Source organism: Rhipicephalus sanguineus, chromosome 11 (genome assembly GCF_013339695.2).
Source record: "Rhipicephalus sanguineus isolate Rsan-2018 chromosome 11, BIME_Rsan_1.4, whole genome shotgun sequence".
NCBI lineage: Eukaryota > Metazoa > Arthropoda > Arachnida > Ixodida > Ixodidae > Rhipicephalus > Rhipicephalus sanguineus.
The window spans coordinates 41,647,481-41,662,190 of NC_051186.1; the positions used below are offsets into that span (position 1 = coordinate 41,647,481).

General features: G+C 43.9%; 1 protein-coding gene across 1 annotated transcript in view; it reads right to left on the bottom strand.

Annotated features, from left to right (window-relative positions):
- The window catches only part of LOC119374251 (ubiquitin-like protein 7), a 29,237-nt gene extending 15,550 nt beyond the window's left edge, over window positions 1–13,687 (bottom strand). Inside the window, exons 1-7 of the mRNA XM_037644329.2 lie at window positions 13,284–13,687; window positions 10,888–10,989; window positions 9,401–9,486; window positions 8,133–8,214; window positions 6,728–6,785; window positions 4,848–5,013; window positions 422–697 (exon numbers count right to left, since the gene is read on the bottom strand). Of these exons, the coding sequence (XP_037500257.1) occupies window positions 422–697; window positions 4,848–5,013; window positions 6,728–6,785; window positions 8,133–8,214; window positions 9,401–9,486; window positions 10,888–10,989; window positions 13,284–13,440 (927 nt within the window). The 5' untranslated portion in view covers window positions 13,441–13,687. The remainder of the gene's footprint in view (window positions 1–421; window positions 698–4,847; window positions 5,014–6,727; window positions 6,786–8,132; window positions 8,215–9,400; window positions 9,487–10,887; window positions 10,990–13,283) is intronic.
- Window positions 13,688–14,710: the final 1,023 nt, after the last annotated feature.

Genomic DNA, 14,710 nt, shown 5'->3' on the forward strand with positions numbered 1-14,710 from the left:
CTTGAATATTCGCATATGCCTACGTCGCATGCTACGTGATGGCAGGAGGCAAAAGAAAAGTGTTGCACATTCGCTGTCATGGCTCCGAGCGGTGCTGGCTAACACTGCCAGGTCTAAATGCGCGAATATAACTGATAAAGTGTACAGGATGACGACCACCACTGTAGCTCGATTGGCAGAGCATTGGACGTGTTATTCGAAGGTTGCAGGTTCGGTTCCTGCCGGCGGCAAGTTCTCTTTTAGTCCACATTAATTTCTTCACGTTTATATCATAATTACTACAAATAACGTCCCCTATACTTTCTTTGGCCTGATTTTCTGTTAGTTGTCATTAATATTGTGTCTAACAAAGAAAACGAGCCCTTAAGTTCCCCTGCTTTCGTTCATCCTACGTTAAAACAGTCGCTCGAGAGACACTTACAACTGGCGCAGCTGCACTCGCATTCGGCGGAGGCGCCAGGGACCCCAACGCCGTCTGCACCGCGCTGTTGAGCATATCCGACGTTATCGGGTTCCTCGGCGTCGAAGGTGGCGCATGCAGCCGCGGCGAGGGAGGAATCAGGGGGCTACCCGAAGCTGCCGGTGGCGAGGACGATCCGGAGCCTCCCGGATTGGCTGCAGCTGCGGCTAGCGCAGCAGCCAGCTGTGCCGGCGTGATGCGGTTGGGCGAGAACAAGCCACTTCCGGCTGCCGCTGGCTGCAGAAGTGGAAAAGAGAGCGCATCGGAAGCACAAGGGCTCATGAAGATGTCGAGAGTTGGATGGAAACACGTCTATACTAGTGGAACCCTTTTCTTGGCAATGAAGGAAAGGCTACGGGGGCGGAGCTACTGCACATGTACTGCTCCGCGAAGTAGTCCGGTTCGGCATGTGTTTCGAATTTAGTTTTGGTTTGTGAACCTTCCGTATCTCCAGTGACGGCCGTTTGATTATTCGAGCGGCGGTCACAGGCTTAGACAGCCATCTGTTATTGAAATTCATCCCAAGCTCCTTCGTCGAGTCGTCGGAAAAGCTGGAGGGTGACGAGAGCTCACCTGAAGATGAAGACGCCATTTTGACTGTGAGGCACCCGTAAAAGATGTGACATTATTACACGTGCAAAAACGCGAAATGAAACTGCACGAAGTAAAACAAATCTAAATATCTCCTTGGTGCGTGCTGACCCTCTTTTCAAACAGCGTCCCATAGAAAATAAAGTAATGTTTTTTTTACTCTCAAGCAGAAAACACGGACACAATTGTGGGACTATATTCTTTAGCGGTAGCACATGCGTAGTTCGGCTCTGTAGCGTTCCCTTCATTGCCAAGAAAAGTTGTCCGCGAGTATAGTGAGAAAGTTACGTGACAACAATTAAAAACAGATGCCGACCACAAAAACTTCTAAAAAGATATTATGGCAGCTTTGCCCTAGTGGTGCCAAGCCTGAAGGAAGAGCGCAGCTTGGTGGCTTTCCTTGCTTCTCTTTATTTCTTTTTCTTTCGTTCTTCTCTTTCTCTCCATTTCTTGAATCTTTTTTTTTATGTTTCTTTCTATTGGTCCTTATCTCTCTATTTCTTTCTCTCGCTCTGCTTCTTTCCCTTTCTGTCTTGCTCTCTGTTATCTTTTACCTCTTTTTCGTGTCTCTTTCTTTCTATATCTTTCTCTCTCTTTCGATGTCTGTCTTTCAATCTTTCTTTCTATCTCTTTTTCTCTCTTTCTTTATTTCTCTCTTTCTTTCTCTTCCTGTCTTGCTGTTTTTTCTATCTCTTTCTGTCTTTCTATCTTTTTATGCTTTATTCCTTTTATTTCTTTCTATTTTTTTCTTTCTCTTTCTTTGTATTGCTCTCTCTCTTTCTCTCTACTCTTTCTCTCATTTCCCTTTCTATCTCTTTCTTTCTCTTTCTCTCCTGTGTTTCACGTGCTCCACTTTGCCGAGCGGAGTTTTCGCTTAACGCTCGCAACTGCTGTACTCAGTAGTGGGGCTTGCCCGATTCCTGTGACGCATACCCACCTGTGGAGTTTTGCACAACTGAGCACATGTTACCGATAGCTTCAACAGCTTCGCGTTAAAAATCAAAGATGTTTCGGCTCTCACAGCTTGTTCACAATGAGGCTGAAGGTAGAAATGGTCCGGTTATATCTGCATCAGGTGTGTGAAGTTGCAATCTTTGCAATTAAGTGTTTGCTCAAATTCCACTCTGTCAGTTCAATTGTTGTCAAGTTCTGACGAAAATACTATAACAATGCCACAGTACTCAAAATGCGTCACATTTGTCTTGAAATGCTTCTAACAGGACCTAACCAAATTAAATAGACAATTAGGCCAGGGAAATCATGGGGGCCTCTAATTGTTGTCCTTAACTGTAGCGCAGTAATATAGTGACGTAAATTGAAGTTAATTAAAGTGGACATAACTTCAATTTATGTCATAACCACTAAACTATAGTTAAAGACAACAATTTGTGTCCCCTATGCTTTCCTTGGCCTAAGTGTCTGTTTGATTCATTCAGTTGCGTCTCACAAAAAAACAAGCGCCTCGAAAAAAGCCTCTCCTTCTTTCCTTCCAACAGGACCTGTATAGCAAGTTCAAATTATGTGCATAAAAGTTCTCTTTTTCTTCTTTTTGTAAAACAACTTGCAAAACAGAAAGCTGGGTGTTTGCTTTTGGAGTGCCAGTAAGTTGTCATGCAATGGGCTCGTTTCTCTTATGCTGACGGGCAGTTGCTAAACACTCATACTTTAGCTCCTGGTAGACAGCAGGCAGTTATCACACAGAGTACACATCTTGTGTAGGCTGAAGTGCCAAAATTCACAGAAGAATTTTAAAATCCTTAATTTCTCAGCCAGTCCGCTTTCCTTCTACCCAGCTCCTCTGTATTTAATACCCAAATTTAGTCAGGGTCACTTTAAACTACAAAAAAGACATAAAACAAGAAACCACATTGTTACTACACTTTCATAGGAGCAAACATCAATGAACAAGCTCAGAGGTTCACTGTGGCATTCAACATTCCACAGGGCTCCTGCAAGTGAGAGCCATTTTTCAACTTTGCCAAAAGCAATAATTTACAAAATAGAAGAAAGGAGGTGCTTGACATCTTGTGGTTGTGTGAAACTACTTAGAACAAAGATATCCTTTTATAAAAGCCCTATAAGGCATATTTTTCAACTCAACCACACCTTGAACTGCACATTTATATCTGTTGTGTGTTTTACGTGCATATAAATGCCGCATCATACCATACAACTACGACATTATAAATACATTATGCAAATTGGTGTTTATTATCCTTATCATCGCTATGTACATGTTTATTATGGGTTATTATGGGTTATGAGCGCTATTTCACATCACTTGTACTGATCTGCAGTTTATATTTATACCTAACTGTCACCGCAGCATGGCTGCATGAAAGAGGAGGAAGACGACGTTGCTTTCTGGTTGTTGCTGGACTGCCGCCATCTTGTCCGCCTGCACTATGCATTGTAAATAGTTATTAAACAAGCTACCCGTAACATTATTGGTGGAGGTGCTGGGTAGCTTGTTTAATAACTGTCATACTGTCACATGGTAGTGACGGTGAAGAAGGCGGCAATCACACTGGTAGTCGAAACTCTTTGTTGCACTAACATGTGCCCAGAAAACTAATTCAAAGTACAAGCGATGCACTCCATACACTGATAACAGCAATCACAATGGTCAGCCTTTAGCAATCTGATCACTGACGGAACGCGTCCGCTTTTATATATCAGTGATCGAACCTTCCAGCATTATCACTGGTGCTCGCGCAAGCTCCTGAATAAACTTGACTATTCGCGTCCTGCGCATAATGTTAACAGAACAATCTGAAACAACTGCAAAGCTTCCCAAGCACTGTGGCGTGGCCTGCGCAGAGCGGTGCTAACAGCTTTTGTGGGTGAAATCCGAATACATCAAAATAAAGAAATAAGGGCACATGGCAGGCAATATATCGTATAGCTCTGGCTGTACATTGTTATGTCATTCAGGTACTGCCAACTTCGTTCTACGACTGGCAAGGCTTCTCGAGGAAACACTGAAGATTACTGGCGTAAATCACGTGGGGGCGGGGGATCAGGAGGGGTCCTGATTCCCCTTTGTGTTCAGGCTGGGGGGGGACACCCCTTGCAAGTGTCCCCCCTTGAGATTTATCTTTCGAGCACCATATATTTGAACTGCTTGTGAGTTAAGTGTAATCAACTTTTTTTTGTCAATGCCTGTTTATCTTGTAGTGTGTAGACCTGTGTTCAATACCCCTCAGCTGTGTGAGACCATTGAAATCAGAACTGCTGCTTAACTGCTTACAGCGAAAACTCAATAGAAAAATGCAATTACAGAAGCTGCAAATGCATGCTCTTTTTTTTTTTCAATTTTATGATATGGTCTGGAGTTTATCGTCCCAAAAACACTATATGATTATGAGAGACGCCGTAGTGGAGGGCTCCGGAAATTTCGACCACCTGGGGTTCTTTAACGTGCACCTAAATTGAAGTACATGGGCATCAAACATTTTCGCCTCCATCGAAAATTCAGCCGCCACGGCCGGGATTCGATCCCGCGACCTTCAGGTCAGCAGTCGAGCGCCTTAACCACTAGACCACCGTGGCGGGGCTTTTTTCAATTTTATTTCATAGCATGATTTTAATTTTTATATAAATAAAAATAAAAACAAAATGGCCGCCACGGCATGATGTGAGTCCCCGCTAGTGATTTTTTTGGATTTACGCCACTGCTATATCTATCTTTTTCTTAAAACACTTGCTTTCTTTCATAATGAAACTGAAATATAAGCTGACTGACTGAAGTGATCAATAATGCAAAGACAGTGTTTTCAATGTCTCACACATGTACCTGCTCGAGCTGCCCTTCCAGGTCTTCGTCGTCGCTCAGAGCCTCAAGAGAGTAGGACACCTCAGGCGGCGGCGACGTGGAGCGCCCAGAGGCGGCGCCTTCTTCGTGAAACGACACGGCAATCTGCACGGCAGCCTCCACCAGAGCGGGATGACTCTCGGCCATTCTGTGTACAGTAAACCCAGTTCAATGTGTTATGTGCAACTTGAAGATACAGTGCACAAAAAATCTAAGAGAACCGACGGAACAATAATTATTAGGGTTTTACATCCCAAAACCACAATATGATTATGAGAGATGCTGTAGTGGAGGGCTTCAGAAATTTCAACCACCTAAGCTTTGTTAATGTGCACCGGAATATGAACACATGGCCCTCTAGCATTTTGCCTCCGCCGAAAATGCAGCGGCCAGGTTTTGACCCCACGATCTTTGTGTTAGCAGTCAAGAGAACCGTCTGAAGGTAACTATGTTGAAGCAATGACATTTTGACTTGCACATGGGCAAGATCAATCAAATTTATTCCAAGCAGTATGAGTAATATTAAAACGGCGTGCAATATTACTTATTAGGGATGGGCGAATAGTGAATTTGAGGTTCGAAGCGAATAGTGATTTGGTCGAATAATTTTGAATCGAATAGTTCAAATAGTATTTACCGCTTAATATTAAGAAAGATTAGCATTTTTGTCATGACCCTTGCACAATATCTTTAAGGACTGGAACTAGATACGAGTGAATGTCACTTTTTTGGTTTGAAATGAAGCAGCCTTGAATAGTACCAAGATTTGAATAGCAGTAGGGTGCAAGTTATAAGTGGTGCAATACGTTACAATTTAAAAATTACTATACTTAGCGCATATCAGCCCATATAACACGCTTTTAAACTTTAAAAAAATATGTACATTTAACCTTGAAGTGTGGCTTCGCGCCGGTTCAGATTTCCCCTGAATGGGTTGTTTCACGGCACAGCAACCAGACGCTGCAGTGAAAGCACCTTTACAGGGGGTTATGTGCGGTCAAATGTATACATATATTCGTTCATTTCGAATACTTCGAAATTTCGAATTATCTAAATTCGTATCGAAGCGAATTCGAATGCTGTAATATTCGTCCGAATATTCGAAACGCCCGAATATTCGCCCATCTCTATTACTTATAGTACTTGCAACGCCCACCAAAGATCACCCTATAATTAATTCAATAACATACTCTCATTCTTCCCTACCGAAAACATGCCGTGACTGGAATCACCTGTCTGCATCAGTCGTCACTATTACTAACTCTGACACATTCCAACATGCATTAAATACATCACTATGATTTCATTTCATGCTTACGTGATGCAGCGACTTTTCTTTTGTACGCGTTCAGTTTTTGTGCATGTACTGCGCTTTTCAGTTAAATATGCCTTCTTGTATTTTTTTATTTTCCTGGTTTGCTGTACTGATTGTATTGCAAGTGCTTTAGTTGGAATAATGTTATCTTCTACTCTCTTTTTTTCTTGCCCCTCCCCTCTACAATGCTGTAAAGCCCTAGGGGTTTTACACTGGCTGAATAACACTAGATATCCCTAGGGGTACAGTAAATAAATAAATAAATAAATAATAAATAAATAAATAAATAAATAAATAAATAAATAAACAAACAAACATTTGCGGCAAGAAAACGAGGATCACGCATCTTCATTATACATTCATGGTTCGTTCCATGCAGACATTTTTTTTCATTACATGCGTTGACTTGCAGCCAACAACACGCAGCAGAGGCCTATGCATAATACAATATGAAAAGTAATGCGACTGGAATAACACTAGATATCCAGTTAAAAAGCAAAAGTTGGTCATTCAGCGCAAGGAAATGATACCACGTTGAGGAACATACTTTCGGAGGAAGTTTGGGTTTGCCAGCAGTGTCATGAGCTCTGGATCTTGGAGGATGCCTGTGATTGAAAGAGAGAAGGAAAAAGGAAAAGCTTGGGCAAGAAGAACAGGCATTTTCAAGTGATGTGCAACTGCTTTTCAAGTGAGGGACCGCCAACTGTTGTTGGAAATGAAGATTTGATTTGAATAATTTATTAAGGCGAAAGCCTTAGATGCCTCATCAAACGCGAAAATTGACTGGCATCGGCGGCGTCAACATGAGTGATGCAAAAAAGCATCACCACCTGATGACATCACCATATGACGTCATCATGACGTCACAGATCGCCGAAATAGGTGACGTCATGAAGACATTACTCTAACGTCATCACGTGACATCACTGCTGGATCAACGGTGCGCCGATCCCAGAGGCAGTGCAAAAGAAGGTGAGGTGCAGAAACATTACAATGCCTCCGATCCTGGAGGCAATACAAAACCACATTAGCTGCAGAAAGCTTTCGGAGGGAGGCGCGGGAGGTTCAATACATCGACAGAGAAGAAAATGAAGAAGGTGGCTTTCGCCTTAGAGACAACTGAGGCGGATACATAAGGGACCTTTCGAGTTTTTTGGATTGATTGCTTTATTTATTGATTGGTATCAATACTGACATGCAGACGAGAAAACATGTCATAATAAAATGGACATAGTGCAAGACAATGAAAACAAACGGTTGGATGGGACACAGCAAACGCTTACTCGCAACCGACGCTTGTTGAGAGATACACAATGAGAAGGTAATTCTACTTCATGACCAGTTTCACTCAATAAATAAATTTTTCTTGGCTTCGACAAGTTCTCCTCATTATGATAAATCTCTGATTAGAGAGAGCACTCGTATACACTCCGGTCTATTTGTTTCTGTTGTTTTATGCAACCTTCATTTCATCATGGAAACATACCAACTAGCCAAAACTTCAAACTTGCACTGTGATGCCACAAAAGGCAATTCCTAATACACGCAAGTTATTAATCCTGACAATCTAATCTGCTTAGACCAACATCACTTTCGAAGAAAATTTTCAGCTATACTCATCAAGGACAACTTTGTGCGCAAATGAAAGGAAAGCTTCTGATTCAGTATTTATTTATTTATTTATTTATTTAGACGTACTGCCAATCTCATCTTAGGTAATAGTAGAGAGGGAACATAAAATTTGCTTTTGTGGATGGCCATGACACAATGAAAAAAACTAGGGGTGTGCGAATATTCGAAATTTCAAATATTTAATACATTTATTTTCCGGTTCCCGTGAAAAACATATCGACGAGATTCCATTGTAATGACATTCATAAGCCATATAATGTAATTCATAAGCACTGGAACTGGGCTCTTGCTTTTAGTGAAAAAGACAAAAGGTTCCCTACCGACAGCAACCGGATCGTCGGCCAGGGCGGGATTCGCAGCCATTATGTTTTCCAGTACTTCAGGGTCCTTGAGGCTTTGTAGCTGGGGGCAAAAAGGCAGAGAAATGCCACATGCATTCACCATCAAATGAACTGCAACAAAATGCAACAAATTCCAGAAATAAAACAGTGACAGCAAGCAGCGCATTACATCTGAATCTTCTGTGAACAAAGTTGTCTCTAACATGAAATTATTTTAATTACAACCGATATTTATTACATATTATGCCTGTAACATGGAGACATTAAGAAGGAATATAAAAGATTGACTTCAATTATGCATTAGTTGATTCCGTGTCACCTTAACTCATTCACCCACTGTTGCCTGTTCACTAAACAGCTTTCTTATACCGGTGTTACACGGGCACTTTTGATCGCAATTAGCGCCAATTTGGATCAAAATTCTTGATCGCAATCAACAACGGTCGTTGCTTCACGGTCCAAACTAATCCGTATCAAGTTTGGCGCAGACGTCAGTCAAACCACGATCACGGAGCCAGATCTTGATGCGCAGATCGTGATTAAAGGTGACCATGTAGCAGCACCTCACCCGGAACGAGCCTAATCCGGATCGGTCCTGATGCGCGATCAAAATTACCCGTGTGACACAAGTATTACTCTGCTTGCCGTCTCTGTTGCAAGCAGTCCAGGCTAATATAGTTCAGAAAACCACTAATATGCCAAAATTTGGGATTGCAAGGCACTTGTGCAACCCCCCCTCCCCCAAGAACAACTGAAGACAAAGGCACGAAGATTAGAAAAATCTACATACAACCCATCATTTTCGATACTGACAACATGATGATGTCAAACCGATATACCAGCACTGGGGTACCAGTAAAAAATTTTTTAGAATGAAACTTTTATGTGGAGTCGCCTTGCAAAGCTTCGACTCGAGGCAAAGAAGGTAATAATTGCTGGGGTTTAATGTCCCAAAACCACGATATGATTACGAGGGACGCCGTAGTCGAGGGTTCTGGAAATTTTGACCACCTGGAGCTTCTTTAACGTGCACCTATATCTAAGTGCACACGGCCCTCTAGCATTTTTTCTCTACTTAAATGCGACTGCCGCGGCCGGGATTCGATCTCACGACCTTCGGGTCAGCAGTCGAGCACCATAACTACTAGAACACCGTGGCGATGGCAAAGAAAGCCATTTAGTTGCGCCACAATATTCTGAGGAGGAAACTTCTAGGAACCATGGAAGGCAGAGCCGCGAAAACTCACCACCGTTCGAAAGGCCGGATTCACCAGGGCGGTGCCAAATGCGATCATGGGGATGTCTTGCATATCGAGCGTGCAGGTTGGCTTCTCTGCAATTAACAAAGACAGGCGAATAATCGTTAGCGTACGAGAGGAATGACAGTCTGAAAATATGAGTGCGAAGCATTTTAATGAAAACTAAACTGCAATATCAGAAGCAATTACTAAATCAGCATAAAAAGATTTCCGAGCTCAAACTAGGAAAAAAAAACACTAATTATGTAACACAAACTGTACGAGCTATCGTACAAAGCTACAATCAAGAGGAAATATACACGAGACCGTTAAATAACTTTTAAAAATAGTGTAGCTTGTGTGAAGCATAGCATATTTACTCAAGAACGCTATACTCATACAACCTAAAAAAACGCACAGAGAACCCCAGCACGGCTTGCCTGCCATGCACCTGTGAAAGACAGTCACGCTAGCTGGTTTCCACTTGAATCGCAAGTACTATTCCTTGGCTAATCTAAATACTATGCACATTAAAGAGTTAAAGGTTCATCGTTACTGCCTAAAGCATTACGTTTGGCTGAGCAGCGATGTCAGAATCCCTGACAAAACTTATCAGGACGTTCAAGTTTCTGACCTAAAACCAGTGACACCAACGTGTGGTCTGTATGGGAAATGGGAAGTATTTTACAGAATACTTCCCACTTAGTATCCAAAAGGAGCGTCAGTAAGCTTCCAAAATCACTAGCTTACACCCCTGAATCTGTTCTCTAATCCAGAGAGTTTCCTAAAATTAACTAGAGGGGACTCTGGCACTGCGATCGCTCAGCCACCATGGGAATGATGGGCAGTACACGGATTTGCCTAGTCTTCGTGCTTGCAGGCTTCGAACGCACCTGTGGCTTTGTTTATCGTTGTGTTTTGGTTTTGTTTCGGTTAAAAGAATCGATCATTGTGAACTTCGCGACCAGATTTGAATTGGTGTGCCTAAAATAGTTGAAGTAGTGAAGTGGAACTGCTGACTTTTGCTGAACTTTGTTTTGCGACAAAGCGGATGAAGGCGACGTGGAGCCAAACGGAGCCGAAAGAACGAAGTTTAGACAAATCGGTGTACTACTACCCATCATTACCATGCGGCTGAAGCGCCATGCGTTGCAGCTCCCACAGACACTAGCGCCAAAGTTCCCTCTAGTAAGTATTGAATGAAACTCTATGCTCTAATCCACGTTGCAAGCCGCATGTCTTGTGTATTGTCGTGCACACCGAGTCGCTCCAGTAGGCGTGTCCCGTGTCGCGCGTAATCTTACCCAGAAACAAAAACACAAACTGCTTTGCATACAAGGCACGCAAGGCATCATCGCACAATGAAGCACGATCACTATGAACGCATTAGGCATACAACAAGGCAAGGTCGTCGTTCAAGCAGTCGTTTCTTTTTTCTTCTTTTTAACTGCTCGGAAAAGGATGCCAGTTCAGGGGGGAGTGGGGGAGCTACTTACCAAGTTCATGGTGGGGGTAGGCAAACACCGTCATGCCGAACTTGATCCCGCTGGCTTCAAGGGTGTCATCCTGCTTGAGTATTTTGCCGAGAAACACTAGTTCTGTAGGAACGAAAGAGGGGAGATCGATTGAGGGCTTGTTTCTTTTGTTAGACGTTTGATTTTTCATCCACTTTAATTACTATACTACAGATAAACCATAAAAGTAATGTCCCTATACCATTCTTAGCTTCATTGTCTTTTGATTTGATTAGTTCTGTAAGCACTTACAGAGAAAGGGCAAGCCGATAAAGGTCGTCATGAAGTAGCTCTCTACTACAGACAGAAAATACATGACAAAAAGAAGTTTCGTCATTTTGTTCAGCACTCGACGCACGAAAGTGAAACTACTTCCTTGCATCTTAACCCGTATATGCCCAGTGTCCTGCATATAGGACGCTTCTTTGATGCACTCTAACATCGCTATTTCTTTAGCTGATGACTAGCGCCACCTACAGCACATCAAGCAGGCCTCATTCTCAACGTGTGCAAGTCTAGACATTGCTTGCTTTTCATGCTGCCACGTGCCAACCGCTTTGTCCGGGCAAACGCGTGCTTTGCGTGAAAGACGTCATGCAGAGGAACAAGTGCACGTGAATGCCGACCGCTTTCTCCGGGCAAACGCGTGCTTTGTATGAAAGACGTCATCGAGAGGAAGAAGTGCAATGCCGGTGTGCACGTGACATCTTTCAAGGCTTACCACACCTGCACATAGCACCCCTAATGACCAGTGTCCTATATGTATAGGACGGCTTGAAAAACAGTGTTTCGTTTACCTGTCAGTATATAAAGAACTTGTGCTTTCTTTTGAGGGCAGAAGTACACTTTTTGTGAAAAAAAAAATTTGTTTGGTCATTTTTTCAGAGTTTGGGCATATATGGGTTAACTTTTTATAGCTGTTGAAGTCCCTCCATTTTAAAGTTTGGGCGATAACTCCATTTTAAAGTTTGGGCCTTTAAAGCCCGATACTCCTACTATAAGATCACAGTTGAAGACACTCACGCACACACACGCTTCTTTTACGCCGAAGTACTAACCTAGCTGTTTCCGTTGGGTTAAAGACAAATGAAACAGGCGAATGCTGTTCAATGTTACCACCATCTCTCACGACACTTTTCTCCATGCATGAGCCTCTCGTCCCTGCTCTTGTCTTGGTAGGCATCAAACATCGCCATTGTTCTAGAAGCGTCACCGTGCCGAGGTGTCACAGCATGTATGAACTGATGTTTTCAGTTTGGCCTAGCCTGTGAACAATGTGGTTCGTAAACATACACAGTGTGCCGAATTAAAGTTGTGAGTCGTTCGGCATGTGAACATTCAATGAGATACATTCCAAGTAGGAAACTAAGTACAATTGTATGAATCACATCTGTTTTAGTATTGAGCTAACCATTGTGCAAAAGTTTTCTGCTTTAAATAGGTGTCAACATGTGCACTGAAAGCAGGATTTGTATGTGTGTATACATGCATGCATGTATGTATGTAAGTATGTATGTATGTATGACCGACATACAACTGCTTGTACTGAAATCATTACCTCTTCATTTTCATTCATCAGAATAACTGATGTTTGCCTCAACTAGAGTGTGATTAAAATGTACACAAATGAATCGTCATTGCGTGACGTTACTGAGGCTGATAAGACGCGTTACAACCGAGCTGCACGGGTGAAATGTCACCCAACACACGGGGAGCACACACAACCGACAGTGCATGTCACGCAAGGCATTCACGAAAATTCGCCGTTTGTCGGTGATTTCTCCAACATCCCAAACCTTAAACGTTATGCTAACCTCCATATTCATTACTGTATCGTGCTGACACGTATTAATTAAGTGCTTCCGTGACCCGCCCGGACACAGCGCACGCAATTAAACGAGAATTGAATCCAAAACATTCGCGGTTCGGTACTTCAGTTCAAGTTTCGCATTTTCACGCAGCTATCGATGACAAAATCAATCAATACCCCGAGCACGCAACGAAACACGAACCTCGTAAAAAGGCAATTCGATATGCGGCATTAGGAGACACTAATTCAGCTAAGCCATTGCAAGCGAGAGGTTTTTCAAGTTCAAGGTGACAGGAAGCAAACAACCTCCGCATTGCCCGCATTCTAGTGTAACGTCACGACATCGGAGAGTGCTCGCAAAATGTCGCAAGCGTTTGTGCGCCAGGCGCAATCTATAGGCGGATCATTACGACAACAGCTTAGGCGCAAAAGATACAAAAAGAGAAACAATCAGGAGAGCAAATAGGGTGCCGGGGAGAAGAGGAGGGGGAAAGAACAAAATGATCGAATTGCGTTGCCGAGGCGAGCAGCGGCTGCCGCTTCGAAGGGTCGCGCCGTGGACTCTTACCAAGATCTCCGATGTCCTTGCCGAAAAGCTCGGCCACCTTGGTGTGCAGCGCCGACACCTTATCTTCGAGCTTGAGACAAGATAGCTTGTGTCGCTCGAACTTGCACGTATTCTCGGGCACTAGCGAGACGTAGATGCAGCACTCGTCCGAAGCCATGTTCCTCTCTTTTTTTTTCTTCGGATACCCGCCGATCGCACGCTGCGGAAACGAAGCGGCGTGTGGACTTAACAGCGCTGATGGATGCTACGATCACGGCGACGGTTGACAAGGCGTCACGAATGACATGTCCTATCCTTGGATGAACGGCGAAATCACGCCCGAATGTATCGTGGAAAGAAACGCAGTCGTGAGGCGAGCGCGAGCGCACGGCCGAACCACGCAGAGGAGGACCAAAACACAACACACGCTCGAAGCGGCCGAAGCGGCGCTAGCGACGCTTCCGTGCTTTTCTCTCTTTTTCTTTCTCGTCCACTTCCTTTCTGGCGCTGCTAGATATAAGCGCTAAATACTGCAGTAAATAGCTTTCACCGTTAGTTGTGGCGTATGTACGGCGCGTCATGCGTCAGTTTCCTTTAGTGCATAGCATTTCATTCGGAAAACGCGATCGACGCGATGCTCCAATGTGGCGGAAAATTCAAACTGTACTTTCGCTGGCATGCAAGTTTTTCGGTTGCGGAACTCAATAAAGAGAGCGACATTTGCGCACAGTATTTTACATGGTGTCTAATTTCGTGTCATCAGCCCCTTAACGAGGCCAAATAAAGTAGCTGAAGTCCACGCCGGGAACATCCCCCCCCCCCCCTACAATGAAGGGAGACTTTAAGCCCTGGTGGATGTGCCTCAAGGCGTTGTCCAAACTTTCTTTTAGGGGGTGGGACGGGGGTAGCGGTCCAACACCCCTTTTGTGTACATGTAAAAATTTTGGGGAGTTCACACCGCCAAACCAACCCCTGGCTGCGCCAGTGGTTTGCGGGCTCTTTTTTTTTTTTTCTAGTTGACGGTGCAACGACACGAGAGCTCTTTTTCCCCAAGTATTGTCTGCCACTGGCGTAGCTAGGGTGGGAGGTAGGGGAGTGTTCAAACCCCTCTGAAATCTTTCAGTTTTGTATGAGTTTTGTATACACACACACACAAGGGCGTCCGCAGAACTTTTTGCAGGGGGGTGCATCCACCGGGAGGGGGGGGGGGGGGGGTGGATTCACTGCCGTGACATGGCCGGCAAAATTAGCCAATAGTGTACAATAACGCGCAAAGTTGGCTGGCAATCCTGAAGACTGTTTCACACGGATTTGCGGACCCTGAGTGTGCTAACCAACGTGTGTGTATATTGGTATACAGCATAGAAACATATTATCCCAAATTCCAAAGGAGGGCAGCCCCCCCCCCCCCCGCCCTTGCAACCCCTCCTGACGCCTATGCGCGCACA